The sequence below is a fragment of the Ipomoea nil genome, unplaced genomic scaffold (assembly GCF_001879475.1).
Source record: "Ipomoea nil cultivar Tokyo-kokei standard unplaced genomic scaffold, Asagao_1.1 scaffold2705, whole genome shotgun sequence".
Taxonomy (NCBI): Eukaryota; Viridiplantae; Streptophyta; class Magnoliopsida; order Solanales; family Convolvulaceae; genus Ipomoea; species Ipomoea nil.
In genome coordinates, this window is record NW_017619133.1 from 3,224,782 (window position 1) to 3,239,108 (window position 14,327).

Consider the following 14,327-nt stretch of genomic DNA (forward strand, 5'->3'; position numbering starts at 1 on the left):
ATTGCTGATTACTGGACAAATGTCAAACCCAAACGGCTACATATTAATTGTTTCAGATTCTTCTTCAAATTTCAGGTCCCTCTGCTTTTCCAGAATCATCTTCTACCCCAACCCATACAAAAAACTCACGTTTATTTTCTTCAATTCACTCTCTTATTATTATGCAGATTCAATTTAATCACGATTAAAGCATCAATTCCTTATATTAGTTCTTTTAATTAATGTTTGGATTAAAAATGGAATCTTGCACCCTGTAACTACAGTCAACGAAAACAACATTTTGTAGGCTTGCATTATATTGTTAAGATATATATACAACAACAGATACCAATTAACCCCACATTTCACATCATCTTTTTCCCATTCTCCTCCTCTGTCAAATCCCACACTAATAATAATAAGACTTTGGGTTTTATTATTATTATTTTTCTCAATCAAATCAGGTGGTGCCTAATAATTACAAGCAGTGGAAGAGTGTCCTCTCCTAGGACAGCAGGAGACGCAGAAAGCCTTGGTTTTTTTTTCTGGTTTTTCTTTCATTATAGACAACAAAAGAAACTTAAAGCTTTTCCTAGCTAGCTACCTCAGCTCCTACGTTGTCTGGAAGCTAAGGAAAACACAACTAATAAACAAATAGTTTTTATTCTTCTTATAAAAAACATGTATAAGGAAGCATTAGCGGACCGCTCCGACGAAGATGGCCTCGGATATGTCGAATATGATCCCACTGGACGTTATGGTCGCGTAAGTTACTCAGCTTAATTTGATTTCTTTATTTTTCACTTTTCCAAATTAATTAAATTTCTTTTGTCTTTGTTTCTGGGGCTTACATACATACATGCATGCATATATTTATTGAGATATATTATATATATATATATATATATATATTGCTGGGTAATCGATTGTGCAAGAAGTTGTTGAAAATCCTTTGTTGTTCTGGTGGACTTGTATATAAAAATGTAATCTTTGCAAGTTCTTCGATCTGGGTTTGTGGGCAAAGATTGGAACAGTTTTGTGTGGGTCAAGAATCTGTGGGTTAATTTTGTTGATTAATTGGTGGTTAGGGGATTGTTGGGCGGAGGTCAATGAAATGAAAGACCAAGTCTAGCACCCTGCCTCTAGAAAATGTGATGACGGTTTTCAAAAAAAAAAGTTACGCTTTCAATTCGCTACTAGTTATAGTTTTTGACGTAGTGATAAGCATTCACTACTGGAAATTATTGAATTTCCGACCATCTAAAAGTGATCTTAAATCAAGTTGAAAGCAAAAAGTGGTCATGGGTTTTTCCGGATACCAAAAGTGGTCGGAACAAGGCTTTTGACTTGATTTAAGATCACTTTTAGGTAATCGGAAATTTTAGAATTTCCAGTAGTGGTTTAATCCTAACAAGTGATAGGTGCTGGGAGGGAAATTGTCAATTGGGCAGAGTCCGGTGAAGAGGCCAAGTCCAACACCTGCCTCTTGAAAATGTGATGGCAATCTATAAAGAAATAAAGTTGCGACTTCGTTAATGGCTTTTGGCGTAGTGGTAAACTCTTGATCCTAACAGATTTAACGAATGAATGATATGATGTTGGGTGCAGTTGGATGAAATGTTGGGAAAAGGGGCGATGAAGAAGGTGTACAAGGCAATAGATATGGTGGTTGGGATGGAAGTGGCATGGAGCCAAATAAAGCTGAATGATTTGCTTCATTCACCAGATGATTTGCAGAGGCTCTACTCTGAGGTTCATCTTTTAAGCACCCTAAACCATGATTCCATCATCAAGTTCTATACTTCTTGGATTAATGTTCAAAACACCACTTTCAATTTCATCACTGAGATGTTCACTTCTGGAACCCTCAGAGGGTAAATTTCCCTTCCCTCCCTTCCCTTTTCTCATCTTAATTTTACCTTATCTGCTGTTCATAAGACGTGTTCGATCTCGTGATGATGCAGATACAGGAAGAAGTATAGTCGAGTAGACACCCGAGCCATAAAGATTTGGGCGCGCCAAATTCTCACAGGCCTTGTTTATTTGCATTGCCACGACCCCCCGGTGATCCACCGAGACCTCAAGTGTGACAATATTTTTGTGAATGGCCATCTTGGACAGGTCAAGATTGGGGACCTTGGCCTTGCAGCAATTCTTCGTGGATCCCATAGAGCACATAGCGTTATAGGTAACGCAATATAATGGAACTTATAGGCCAGGGCTTTACTTTCCTTATTACTCTTGATCGAATTGATTTCGTCCTGTATGTGTGGTTATAGGAACACCCGAGTTCATGGCGCCAGAGCTATACGATGAGAACTACAACGAGCTCGTGGATGTGTATTCGTTCGGGTTGTGTATTCTAGAGATGCTTACTGGTGAATATCCATACAGTGAATGCAACAATCCTGCTCAAATTTACAAGAAAGTGACCTCGGTATGTAAGACAGTACTGGCCCTGTTTGGTAAATGATTGTTAACTGATAGCTATTAGCTGTTAGCTGATTGTGTTAATTAGAAAGTATAGCTAGTTGATAACATTAGTTGATTGTAGAAAAATGTTTGGTAAATTAGCTGTTAGCTGATAGCTGTTTGGTATAATTTCTTTTTGCAAATTTACAAGAAATTGCTCTCACTGAAATAGCATAGCATTTTGGGTGGCAGGGCAAAAAGCCAAGGGCATTTTACAAGGTTGAAGACTTGGAAGCACAGCAGTTTATTGGCAAGTGTTTGGAGCCTGTCTCCAAGAGATTATCAGCTAAAGAACTAATGGTGGATCCATTTCTGGCCCCTGATGATTCTATAGGGAAGCCACTAACAATGGTTGGGTGTCAAAAGCCTTTTCTGAATGACAATATTATTGGAATGGAGGACCTGAATTTGAACCACCATGTGCCGGCAACGAGCATGACTATCAAGGGAAAGTTGAATCCTGAAGATGATACCATCATTCTTAAGGTGCAGATTGCTGATAAAGAAGGTATTGTTATTAATATTATTATTATATGTTAGGATCAAATGCTTGTAACTACGCCAAAAGCTATAGCTAATAACGAAGACCCAACTTTATTTCATTATATCGCTACACATTTTCTAGAGTCAGGGTGCTGGCCGTTTACCGGCCTCTGCCCAACAATTCCTTTAGCCACCAATTATTGGATTTGGCCCGTTCTGTCCAACAAGTCCCGACAAATTATTGTGTGGATCATGGTCCACATAGCTGTGTGGTCCATGAATATCAGGTACATTTTTAATATACTAAAAATACATTATTTGTGTACTGAAGGTACATTATTTGATAGTATATATAAAATAACGTACTTTCAGTACTCAAATAATGTACTTTTAGTATATTAAAAATGTGCTTTTTATTTATGGTCTACACAGCTGTATGAACCATATATGGTCCATGTAATAATGATTGGTCCCCTTCCTAGCATCCTTGAACCCGTGATCTGGCTCTAATACCACTTGTTAGATCAAGTGCTGAGTGCTAGACTTGGTCCAACAATCCTCTAACTACCAATTATTGGATTTGGCCTGTTACCGGCCTCCACACGACATAATATATATGTTCCTCTAACTTAAACAATTTGTTGAAATTACCCATGGCTTCCAGATTAGAATTGTAATAATGTATGTTGTGATCTTCCTGTGCAGGTGGTGTTAGGAACGTGTATTTTCCATTTGACATCTTAAGCGACACACCAACCGAAGTTGCAAATGAAATGGTGAAGGAATTAGAAATCAGAGACTGGAAACCAGCTGAAATTGCAAACATGATTGATGGGGAGATTAGTGGTCTAGTACCCCAATGGCGGAAATGGAATCAATATGAGCCTGCAGTAGTTGATCACCATGTTCTTAGTTATAAAGATGATTACCACAATCCTTTCTGCTCACTCTCATCCACCACCGCATCATCATCCCAAGGCTCGGTTTCAGCTCCAATAACTTCTCAAGAGATACAAGGAAAAGACCACCATCTATGGCTTCAAGGTATATATAGGATCAACCATACTGCCATCACATTTTTTAGAGACAGGGTGCCCGACTTAGCCCTTCACTAGGCACAACAATTCCCTTCCCAACACCAGCTAGTTTAATTTGCTGGTATTAATTGCACAGACCGAACCCGTGACCTGACTTTGATGTCACTTATTAAGTACTTATCACTACGTCAAAAGTTATAACTCGTAGTCAAGATGTAACTTTATTTCATTATACCGCAACCACATTTTCAAGAGGCAGGGTACTAGTCTTGGTCCTTCATTGACCTCCGGGACTTGAATTTATTAGGATCAAACGTTTACCACTATGTTGAAAGCTATCACTCATAGTGAAGGGGCAACTTTGTTTCCATATACCAGTCACCACCACATTTTCGAGAGGCGGTGCTGAACTTAGCCCTCCTCTGCCCAACAATCCCCTAGCCACCAATTGATGGACTTGGTCCTTTACCGGACTCTGCCCAACAATATGTCTGCATTCTATTCAAGTACATACTAAACCCCTGATGTGCACATGTTATGATGTTCCATTTTCCTGTTCTTAATGATGTTGCAGATGAAGCATACGAGGAAACAACCTCCCAGAGCTCTTCATCACACTCAGGAAACTATTCCAACCTCAATTACTTTTCAGCAGATGATGAGACCAACCCAAGAAGGCAAAGTCCGGCAGGGGGCATTGGTGTGAGCCACAGCCATTCAAGATTCTGCCCCGGGGAAAGTTCAACCACGGGGTGGGCTATGGTTGAACAGAAACAAGACAACATGCGGAGATTAACAAGGAACCGATCGCTAGTAGACATGCGCAGCCAGTTGCTTCACCGGACATTGATAGAGGAGGTGCACAAGCGGCGGTTGTTCAAGACGGTGGGAGCAGTGGAGAATATCGGATTTGAAGTGCCCCGTGACTGCAGAAACACCTCTCGCCACGCTTCTCCCAGTCCCAGGTTGAGTGATCATTGTGGTAAGGGGAGTAGTAGTGGTCATAAACCAAAGAGGAATTCATGATTATTGTTGCTTAGCTAGCTTGCTTGCATAGTTAGCTTGCTAGCTCATTAATTGCTGCAATGTATACTACAATATATTGTGATTGCCTATTAAATTACAATGTGTAAATATCTTTATGTATATTCTTCCCAAAAAGTTGAATCCCCAACCCCAAGGACCCCTACACCTGGTCCGACAGAGTATCTGAGGATGTAAATCATGGTAACTCAGCTGAATGCATAGACTAGACCTTTGCTTACTGAGCACTCATGGTAACTCAGCTCTAGACCTTTGCATACTGCCCACAAGGAGCCCCTCACTTTAAGAGGTTACTCTCATACTGCTGTTGGTGAGACACGATCCCTAGTCATTCTTTTCAAAAGGTTGAATCCCCAATCCCAAGAACCCTATACCCGGTCCGACAGAGTATTTGAGGATGTAAATCATGGTAACTCAGCTGAACACATAGGCTAGACCTTTGCTTACCGTGCACTCATGGTAACTCAGTTGAATACAGAGGCTAGACTTTGCTTACTAAGCACAAGGAGCCCTCAGTTTGAGAGATTACTCCCACACTGTCGCTGGTGAGACACGATCCCGGATCATTCTTCCCAAACTTCACATCTATGACTAACTGAGCTGTCCATGCAGGCATCTTATATTTGTTGTAGGAAATGGGAGTATACTAGTGTAATGTTATCCTCAAGAGATTACATATATGATATGCAATAGTTAATACTAACAATGATAGCACTAGTATTTAGAAATCAACAAGGAGCTAATTAAGCATTGAACAAGTCAAAGACAATGGCAATTAAACAAAATAAGACAACAGGACGAGACCAATTTCATTCAACCGGAAAAGGTCAATACCGGAAGTCAACTCCGTTGAAATAAGAACAACATCACCAACAAATGAAATTAAAATAGGATGGAGCATGTAAAATCACTACTGTTTGAGAACAAAAGAGTCAGTCGAAAGTGTGGCTTTCTAGAGAAAAGGAAGAGAATCCTAATTCTAGAGAGCAGTGATGGACCCAGAAAATTTTGTCAGTAGGGACAAAACGCATTAAAACAAAATAGATAGTTTGATAAAAAAAATAAAACACATAAAAAGTATAGCCATAAATATTGTTGGATGCGGATGAAAAATAAAACATATCAAAACTTTATAAAAAATATTCATAACAAAATAGGATGCATAATTAATTTGATAAAATAATTCGAATAAAAAATACATTATAAACACATATCATTATTAATATAAAAGAAAGTTGACAAATAAAACACATCAAAACTTTATAAAAAATATTCATAACAAAATAAGAAGCATAATTAATTTGATAAAATAATTCGAATAAAAACTACATTATAAACATATCATTATTAATATAAAAGAAAGTTATATATATGTGTCTAAATCTCACAATTAATTAATACCAAGTATTTAGAAGTTATAAAAACAAAACATACACACCAAGTATTTAGAAGTCATAAAAAACAAAACATACACACACAAAGTATTTAGAAGTCATAAAAAACAAAACATACACACAGACACTAAAGATTCAAACCTTAGCCACTAGCAAAGACAAGCTGCGCACTTTGCCACCTGATTTACTAATCTTTTATTAACTTTTATCTATTTTATTATACTTATCTTAAAACTTGTACTATATATACATATATACATACCAGCAGGGTTATATATGAGGTGTGGGTGGGTGTGGGTGGAGTGAGTGGGGGCAGCTGCCCCACTGCCCCCATGCTGGGTCCGCCCCTACTAGAGAGATAGTCACTCTTACCACACTACTAATCTACTATTTCACACTTTTTCCTATATAAAAAAAAGACCATGCTACACACCAGAGTATTTATTACTCATAAACCGCCACATCTTTATGTGGTAATAGCATGTTTAAGTGGTAATTGCGCGTTTAAGTGGTAATTAAATATTTGTATTGTGACATTTTGTTACATCAAAAAGTTGTTATTTGTAATTGATAATTGTAAAGGTGTTTAGTATTTTCCATGGTTGCAAAAATCGCGCCTAGTCGCCGTTGCGAAGAAGGCCGGAATCGGCCTCCTCCGCGGCCGGCCGGCTAGGCGGCTGAACCGGCGGTTTATTTTTATTTTTTTTTTTTTGCGTTTTAAATTGAGAAAAGTTCGGGAAGGCATAACTTTTGACTCGGTTGTCCGTTTTGGACAATTTTTTTTGCAAATCGCGTATTTTTTTTAGATCTATCCACTGCCGCAAACGGTTTGGTCCACTAATTTCTCAAAAAAATGCTTCTTTAACTCTTAATTTTAGTTTTTTTAATGTATTTAGATGGTTTAAACAATCTTTTGAACAATTTTACAACCACTTTTGTAAATAGTTTCTGAGAAATAACTATGGAAACCTTATATTTTATTACTAAATCTTAAAAATTTTTAATTTTTAATTTTATTTTTAATTAAAAAAATAAAAAAATAAAAAATAAAAATAAAAAAATCGGCGCCTAGGCGCTAGGCGCCCCCTTGCCGCTTAGGGGGCGCCTAACGTTTTTTGCAACATTGGTATTTTTCTAAAAAATAACATTTTTTTTCTCTCTCTTTTCTTTCACATATTAGGCATGTAAACTGTAAACGTGCTTAATTGCCACACAACCAATTAAACACATAATTTATATTATAAAAAATCAATTGAGAGATAATGAGGCATTTTTCAGAGTATTTATTAAATGGAAATTTTTTTAAAAAAAATTATGAAGAAATGAAAAAGGAAACATGTTTACGAAAATAAAGCAGAAAAAAAATTGGGGGATAAAAATATAGAGAACAACAAAGAATTTGTTGTGAATTATGATGTCCCTTCTTATGGTTGATCTTCAGTGAAAGTCTAGTTATGTTTTTTCTTTGCTTGGTTGATTTTCGGTGAAAGTTTTGTTACACAATACGAGATAAATAGAGAGAGAACTAGAACTGAAAATTGAGAAGAAAAATGCACGAGGAATTCTCATTTATCTGGTAAATGGTTCATACAACATGTATAATTCTGAAAACTAGGAATTGAAACAACTAAACCACTAAGATAATGACTACACATTTAAATTAATTATAATACCCTCCCTTACCATTAACTTCCCATAATCATGACTCGCCCGTTAAAAAATTTGTTAAAACAACCCTGTGAGAAAAACCTAGTCAAGGAAAAGAGTACATGATGTATGTATAATCATATGTTACACTAGTTGCCTCATTAAAAACCTTAGACTAAGAAAACTCAGTAGAAAAAAAAATCACTTAACTAAGGAAAAAAGAGTACAACCAAATGCCTTCAAGGCTTAATCTTCAGGATTATGAAGGCCTTCTAGACCAATTAGTCAAGAACACCTAGAGGTTGTTGCTCCCCATGAAGACAACAATCTTCGAAGCCTACACATCCCAATTTTATGAACAAAATTTTTAAAGGTGGATGCATGGTTGAAAAAATTGCTAGGCGCTCCTCGGGCGCTTGGGAGAAGCCTAGGCGACGATTAATCAATGCCTAGGCGCCCGTGTATTTTTTATTTTTTAAATATTTGTTTACCTTTTTTTATTATAAATTTTTGGAATAAGGGTCAAATAGGCCATTGAACTGTACACAATAATGCAATTAGGCCACTAAACCTAAAAAAACAACAATTGAGTCCCTAAACTAATCAATTTAATGCAATTAGTCAAATTTACAGGTTTTGTAAGTTAGTAACAGGTCATCCTAAATTTAAAATATTTTTTTTAAAAAAATTATTTAAAAATAATTATTTGATTGTTTAAAAAAAATTATTTAAAATTTATATTAAAAAAAAAAGGTCCAAGTTTATGTTGATGATTTGAAGTTTGAACCATGCCCACTGCTCCGGAGGTTCGCACTGTAGACGACGACCACGACGAGAATGCTGTGCGAACCGGTGTCCAAGTTTTGTCATGGAAAGCTCCCAGCGAAGCAGCGGTGATTGGAGAGCACATGTTTTCCTCAGGCGACCCCTCTCAGCTCGGCAGCAGATCCGGCGAAATAGAGGCAACGACTTCCTCCGGCGAAACTTGGGGCAGTTGGGTTTCCTCTCCGGCCGTCTGTACGACGGCGGCAGTAGAAGATCTCCTCGGCGAGAAGTAGCGGCAAAGCTTTCCAGCGCACAAGCAGTTTCAGCGTAGCAGTTATGGAGACATGACCGGAGACGAAGAAAGTTTCTTCGTCTCCGGCGAAGTTTTTTTTTTTTTTTTTTAAATAAAAATAAAAATTTAATAAGTATTTTTAAATAATAATTTAAAAAATATATATATATATATATATATATATATATATATATATATATATATATATATATATATATATATATATATATATATATATATATATATATATATATATATATATATATATATATATATATATATATATATATATATATATTTTAAATTTGGGATAACCTGTTATTAACCTGCAAAACCTATAAATTGGATTAGTTGCATAAAATTGGTTAGTTTAGGGACCTAATTGTTGTCTTTTTAGGTTCGGTGGCTTAATTGCACTATTGTGTGTAGTTTGATGACCTATATGACCCTTATTCCTAAATTTTTTAAGACTTGATAATTATAAACTATTTAATACTTTAATAGTTAATACTAAAATATTAAATATTAACCTAAAACACATATAGAGATTGAACAATTTAGGATTATTTTGCTCAAAACGATGTCATTTTGAGTGAAATAACTCATTTAAAAAGAAGAAAATAATAGCTAATCGCCCGACTAGTCGACCTAGTCGGCGCCTAGGAGGTCTAGGCGGTTAGCGCCTAAGCAGCCAATCGCCTAGACCACCGATTATGGTGATATGCTAGGCGGCCGACCAACGCCTAGCGATTAGGCGCCTATTAATCGGTGCCTAGGCGGGATTTGTGCAACGCTGGGTGGATGTAAGCAAGGACTTTGTGAACAGATATGCCAAATTGTTACTTGAGCGAAGCTTCTAAACAAGAATTTTGCTACTCTTCTGGAGTTCATGTTGATAAAAGTAGTTAGGTGTAATGTGTTTTTTAAGGTTTCGCTTAACATACCCATTACTCATATGTGCAAAACATGCCGCATTGTCCTCATATAGGACAGTGAGAATATCATCTTTGTTATCTATACTGCACGAGCTATTGATATGATGTATCAACCATACACATTCTCGTGAGGCTTCATATAGAGCAATAATCTCTGAGTGATTAGATGAGGTAGCAACTAGGGTCTGTTTAATAGGTCTCCACAAAATAGTTGTTGTGTCTCCACAAAGGAAAACATACATAACTAGTAAGAGAATTGGCATTATGGAGATAAGACATATAGCCGACATTTGAATAAAGACCATGATCTTTTGTACCTTGGAGATATAAGAGGATATGCTTTACTCCATTCCAATGTCTTCTGAATAGTTCTGATCAGAGATGCACTAAACCTAACTAGTAAATTCACTAAAAAGGCAATATCAGACCTAGTGATATTAGCAAGATAGAGTAGAGCCCCAATAGCACTAAGACAAGGAACTTCAGATCCTAGAATATCCCCATTATCTTTCTTAGGCCTAAATGAGTCCTTATCCACTTCTAGGGATCAATCCACAAAATAACGTATGAATGGTTAACGTATGAAAATACCTCTTATCCGTGAGGATAATATGAGTGATTGCACTATCCACTAAATATAGTGTCAATTCAGTCCCATTGACTAAACAACAAGAATATTTGCAATTCTAAACAATTAAAACAAAAAATAATAATATCAATAACTAATCTAATAATTAAAATAAACACATTAATTAGAATATTTGAAAAATAAAATCAAATATTCATCATAAACAATGTTAAAATAATAATAATAATGGATTTTGTTTTTGTTTTTGTTTTTTTTTAAACAATCACATCACATGGATTGCTCAACCAATTAATCATTAAATTGTAATAATAACATAAATATAATTAAAACTCCATACATTATTAAAATAAATTGAACTAATGATGCATAATGATCATGACTCAAAAACATATTAACATCAAAAAGAAAGGAATAACTAATAAAGTGTTTGTAAAAATAAATAAATAAATATCCCTAAAACAATCATAGAATGATCACTCATGATCACCATAGTCTTCAAGTTCATATTGCAAAAGGTCATCATCATTTAACACTGCATTTGATTTAGGCAAACTAGCAAGATGAGATTTATTCTTCAACTGTTACGTTGCTTATCATCTTTTTCATTTCTCTTCTGCATTAGTAGATAAACTTCAACCAAATGTTTTGGTGTGCGGCACGTGCCGGACTAGTGCCCTTCACACCCACATCAATAGCAAATCTGCTTCTAGTTAGAATCACTACAAGAAAAACAATTTTTAGCGATAAAAAATTAGGGACAAGTAGAGAAACCCCTCTCTAAATGTATTATTATTTGCATAGTTTTTGTGAGGGTTAAAAATTACTCTAGTTTATATGATTTAGTGGTGAAATTTTAATTTTACACTTATTTTAAAATTTTACTCTCGTTACTCTCACTATTGATGTCTAGATTTTTTTTTTCACTAAAATATATTTCCCACCAATTTTTTTATTCTTTTTGGTGGCCTCTTGTACATAAGCTTTTACAGCCACACAAATTCCTCTCTTCTCTTTCCACTTCCCTACAATTCACATGCTCTCACACCTCACTAGACTATCTCTCCATCTCTCTTTCTCTTCACTGTCTACTTCCCATCTCTCTCTTTCTATTCACTCTCTACTTCCAGATAGAAGGTTGCTCATCTAGCCTAGCGGATCCATTGTTTATGCATGTGGCAGTGCAATGCAGCTGAAAAAGGCAAGCCCCTCAATTCATTTTAGTAATGAACAAAACAAATAGGAGCCCGTGATGAAGGATTCCATTTTCTCAAAAACTGCAAGACACTGTGGATTTTTCTCATGCAGCATCACCACGTAGTCGTAAGGTAATTTTTAATTTTTAATTTTTTTTTTTGCAATAATTCTCCATTATCTTTGCAATTTCTTCACCATCTGCTCGATACTCTGATTTTATGGTTGACAAAGACATTGTTGGCTGTCTTTTGCTACACCATGAAACTGCTCCAGACCCTAGCATAAATACATAGCCTATAGTCGAACGTCGCGTATCACAATCACCTGCATAATCTGTGTCACAGTAGCCAATTAATCTGCTACCTCCATCCTTTTTGTACATAATACCATGACCAAGAGTACCATTTACATATCTCAAGATCTTACGGACTGTTTCCAAATGAGGCTTCTTCCGATTTTGCATATATATGTTCATCACTCCAACTCCAAACGAAAGATTGGGTCTCATTAATGTAAGGTAGATTAGACTACCTACTAATTGTCGATACACTTTAGTATCCTGCAAGTCTTTCCCTTCACGCGCAGACAACTTTCATTCAACTCCAATGGTGTTGTAATTAGTTTGCACCCAGACATGCCAAACTTTTCTAGCAAATCTCTAGAATATTTGTGTTGATGTACAAATATCCCTTCTTCACTACGGTTTATCTCCAACCCAAGAAAATGACTCAACAACCCAAGTTCCTTCATTTGGAAGCGCACTGACAGATTCTGTTTATTTAGTTCTTACAATTTCTTCTCCATGATCACTAGTTAGAACTAAATAATCTACATACACTAGAACAATAGCTAGCTTACCTCCTTCAGTTTTGACAAACAAACTAGAGTTTGAAGGTGCCACAGAGTAACCACTATAAACAAGAAACTCAGCAATTTTTCCATACCAGGCTCTATGGGCATGTTTCAATCGGTAAAGAGCTTTTCGAAGCTTGCAGACATATTCCGGATGAGTTTGACATTGGAAACCCATTGGCTGATACATATAGATTTCTCGATCCTGTTTTCCATGCAAAACTTCATTTTTAAGTCCATCTGCCAAAGATTCCAATTCTTAGTTGCTACGAGTGCTAGTAACACTCACATAGTTGCTGCTGCAACCTCATCCTTTTCTATAGTTAACTGGACTATAGAAGGATGCAACACCTCTTTCAAAATATCCGAGTCTGGTAACACTTCCTTTCTAGATGACCACCACGAAGATGCTTCATAAAAAACTACATTCATTGATGTGTAACACTTATTGTTTGTTGGATCACAGCATCGCCACCCCTTCCTTTGACTGTCATATCCTACAAAAATGCACCTAACATCCTTCTTCTCCATCTTGCTCCGTAGATGGTCAGAACAAAAACATAGCAAACACATCCCAAATACTCGAAAATAACCAACAGTGGGTTTCACATTCTTCTGTTTCTTCAAAAGGTGAAAGAAACTTTAACCTCTGTTGAGGAAGTTTGTTGATCACAGATGCTGTAGTTTTCATCGCCTCTGCCCAAAAACATCCAGGAACATTCTTAGCATGAAGCATGTTACGACAAGCTTTTGCTAAGTGCCTATTCTTCCTCTCTACAATGCCATTTTGTTGTGGCGTGCATGAACAACGTGAATTGATGAATTATTCTCCAACTATGAAGAAAATCTGAGAACTCATCTGAGGTATATTCTCCCCCATTGTCAGTGTGTAGGCAACAAACATTACTGCCAACCTCTGTTTCTGCTTCACTTTTAAATATTTTGAATTTTGACAAAACTTTAGATTTTTCCTTCATAAAATATACTCACACATACCTTGACAAATCATCAATGATGGTGACCATATACTTCATCCCTCCAAAAGTAGATTGCTTGACCAGCCCAAACACATTAGAGTGTATCAACTCTAATGATTTCTTTGCTCTGTATTTGGACTCTTCAAAGGGAAGCTGGTGTGCCTTTCTGTATTGACATCCCACACAAACAACGTTAGACCACACTTCAAGTTGGGGTAAACCCTTCAGCATTGACTTCCGCATCATCATGTCTAGCTTAGAATAGCTAACATGACTAAGCCTCATATGCATAAGTCAACAGTCTCATTCCTCCTTGTCTTGTCTACAAATGCAGTTTTTACAAACATCACGTAGATTGATTCTTGTATTTTCCCTGTCAGTTAGGCTCTGCACTATTCTCAAATCCCCGATGCACTTTCACATCTTGTGAACCAAACAGGACAAAATGACAAGATGTTATTTGTGATACTGAGAGAAGATTTTTCTTCATACCTGGAACACGATAGACATCCTGTAGTGGTACACCCACTTCACCACATTGAGGAGAAACTACTACATTGCTCACAAGGGCTATCGGCAAATATAGAATTGTCCGTTGTTACTACCACACGACTTCCTTTGTACTCTGCCAAATTTTGCAATTTTTTCATGTCACTAGTCATGTTGT

The 14,327-nt window shown here is 36.4% G+C and overlaps 1 protein-coding gene across 2 annotated transcripts; it reads left to right on the forward strand.

Annotated features, from left to right (window-relative positions):
• Window positions 1-335: 335 nt before the first annotated feature.
• Window positions 336-5,119, forward strand: LOC109156418 (probable serine/threonine-protein kinase WNK4). 2 transcript variants are annotated; one of them, XM_019304276.1, is made up of 7 exons: window positions 336-744; window positions 1,588-1,853; window positions 1,944-2,167; window positions 2,259-2,416; window positions 2,644-2,959; window positions 3,640-3,987; window positions 4,546-5,119. In XM_019304276.1, exons 1-7 carry the CDS (start codon window positions 661-663, stop codon window positions 4,995-4,997), a joined length of 1,848 nt encoding a protein of 615 aa, XP_019159821.1. In that variant the 5' UTR covers window positions 336-660; the 3' UTR covers window positions 4,998-5,119. The 2 variants fall into 2 exon arrangements, with proteins under 2 accessions (XP_019159821.1, XP_019159823.1); XM_019304278.1 differs by having other exon boundaries at window positions 3,640-3,978.
• The last annotated feature ends 9,208 nt before the right edge of the window (window positions 5,120-14,327 follow it).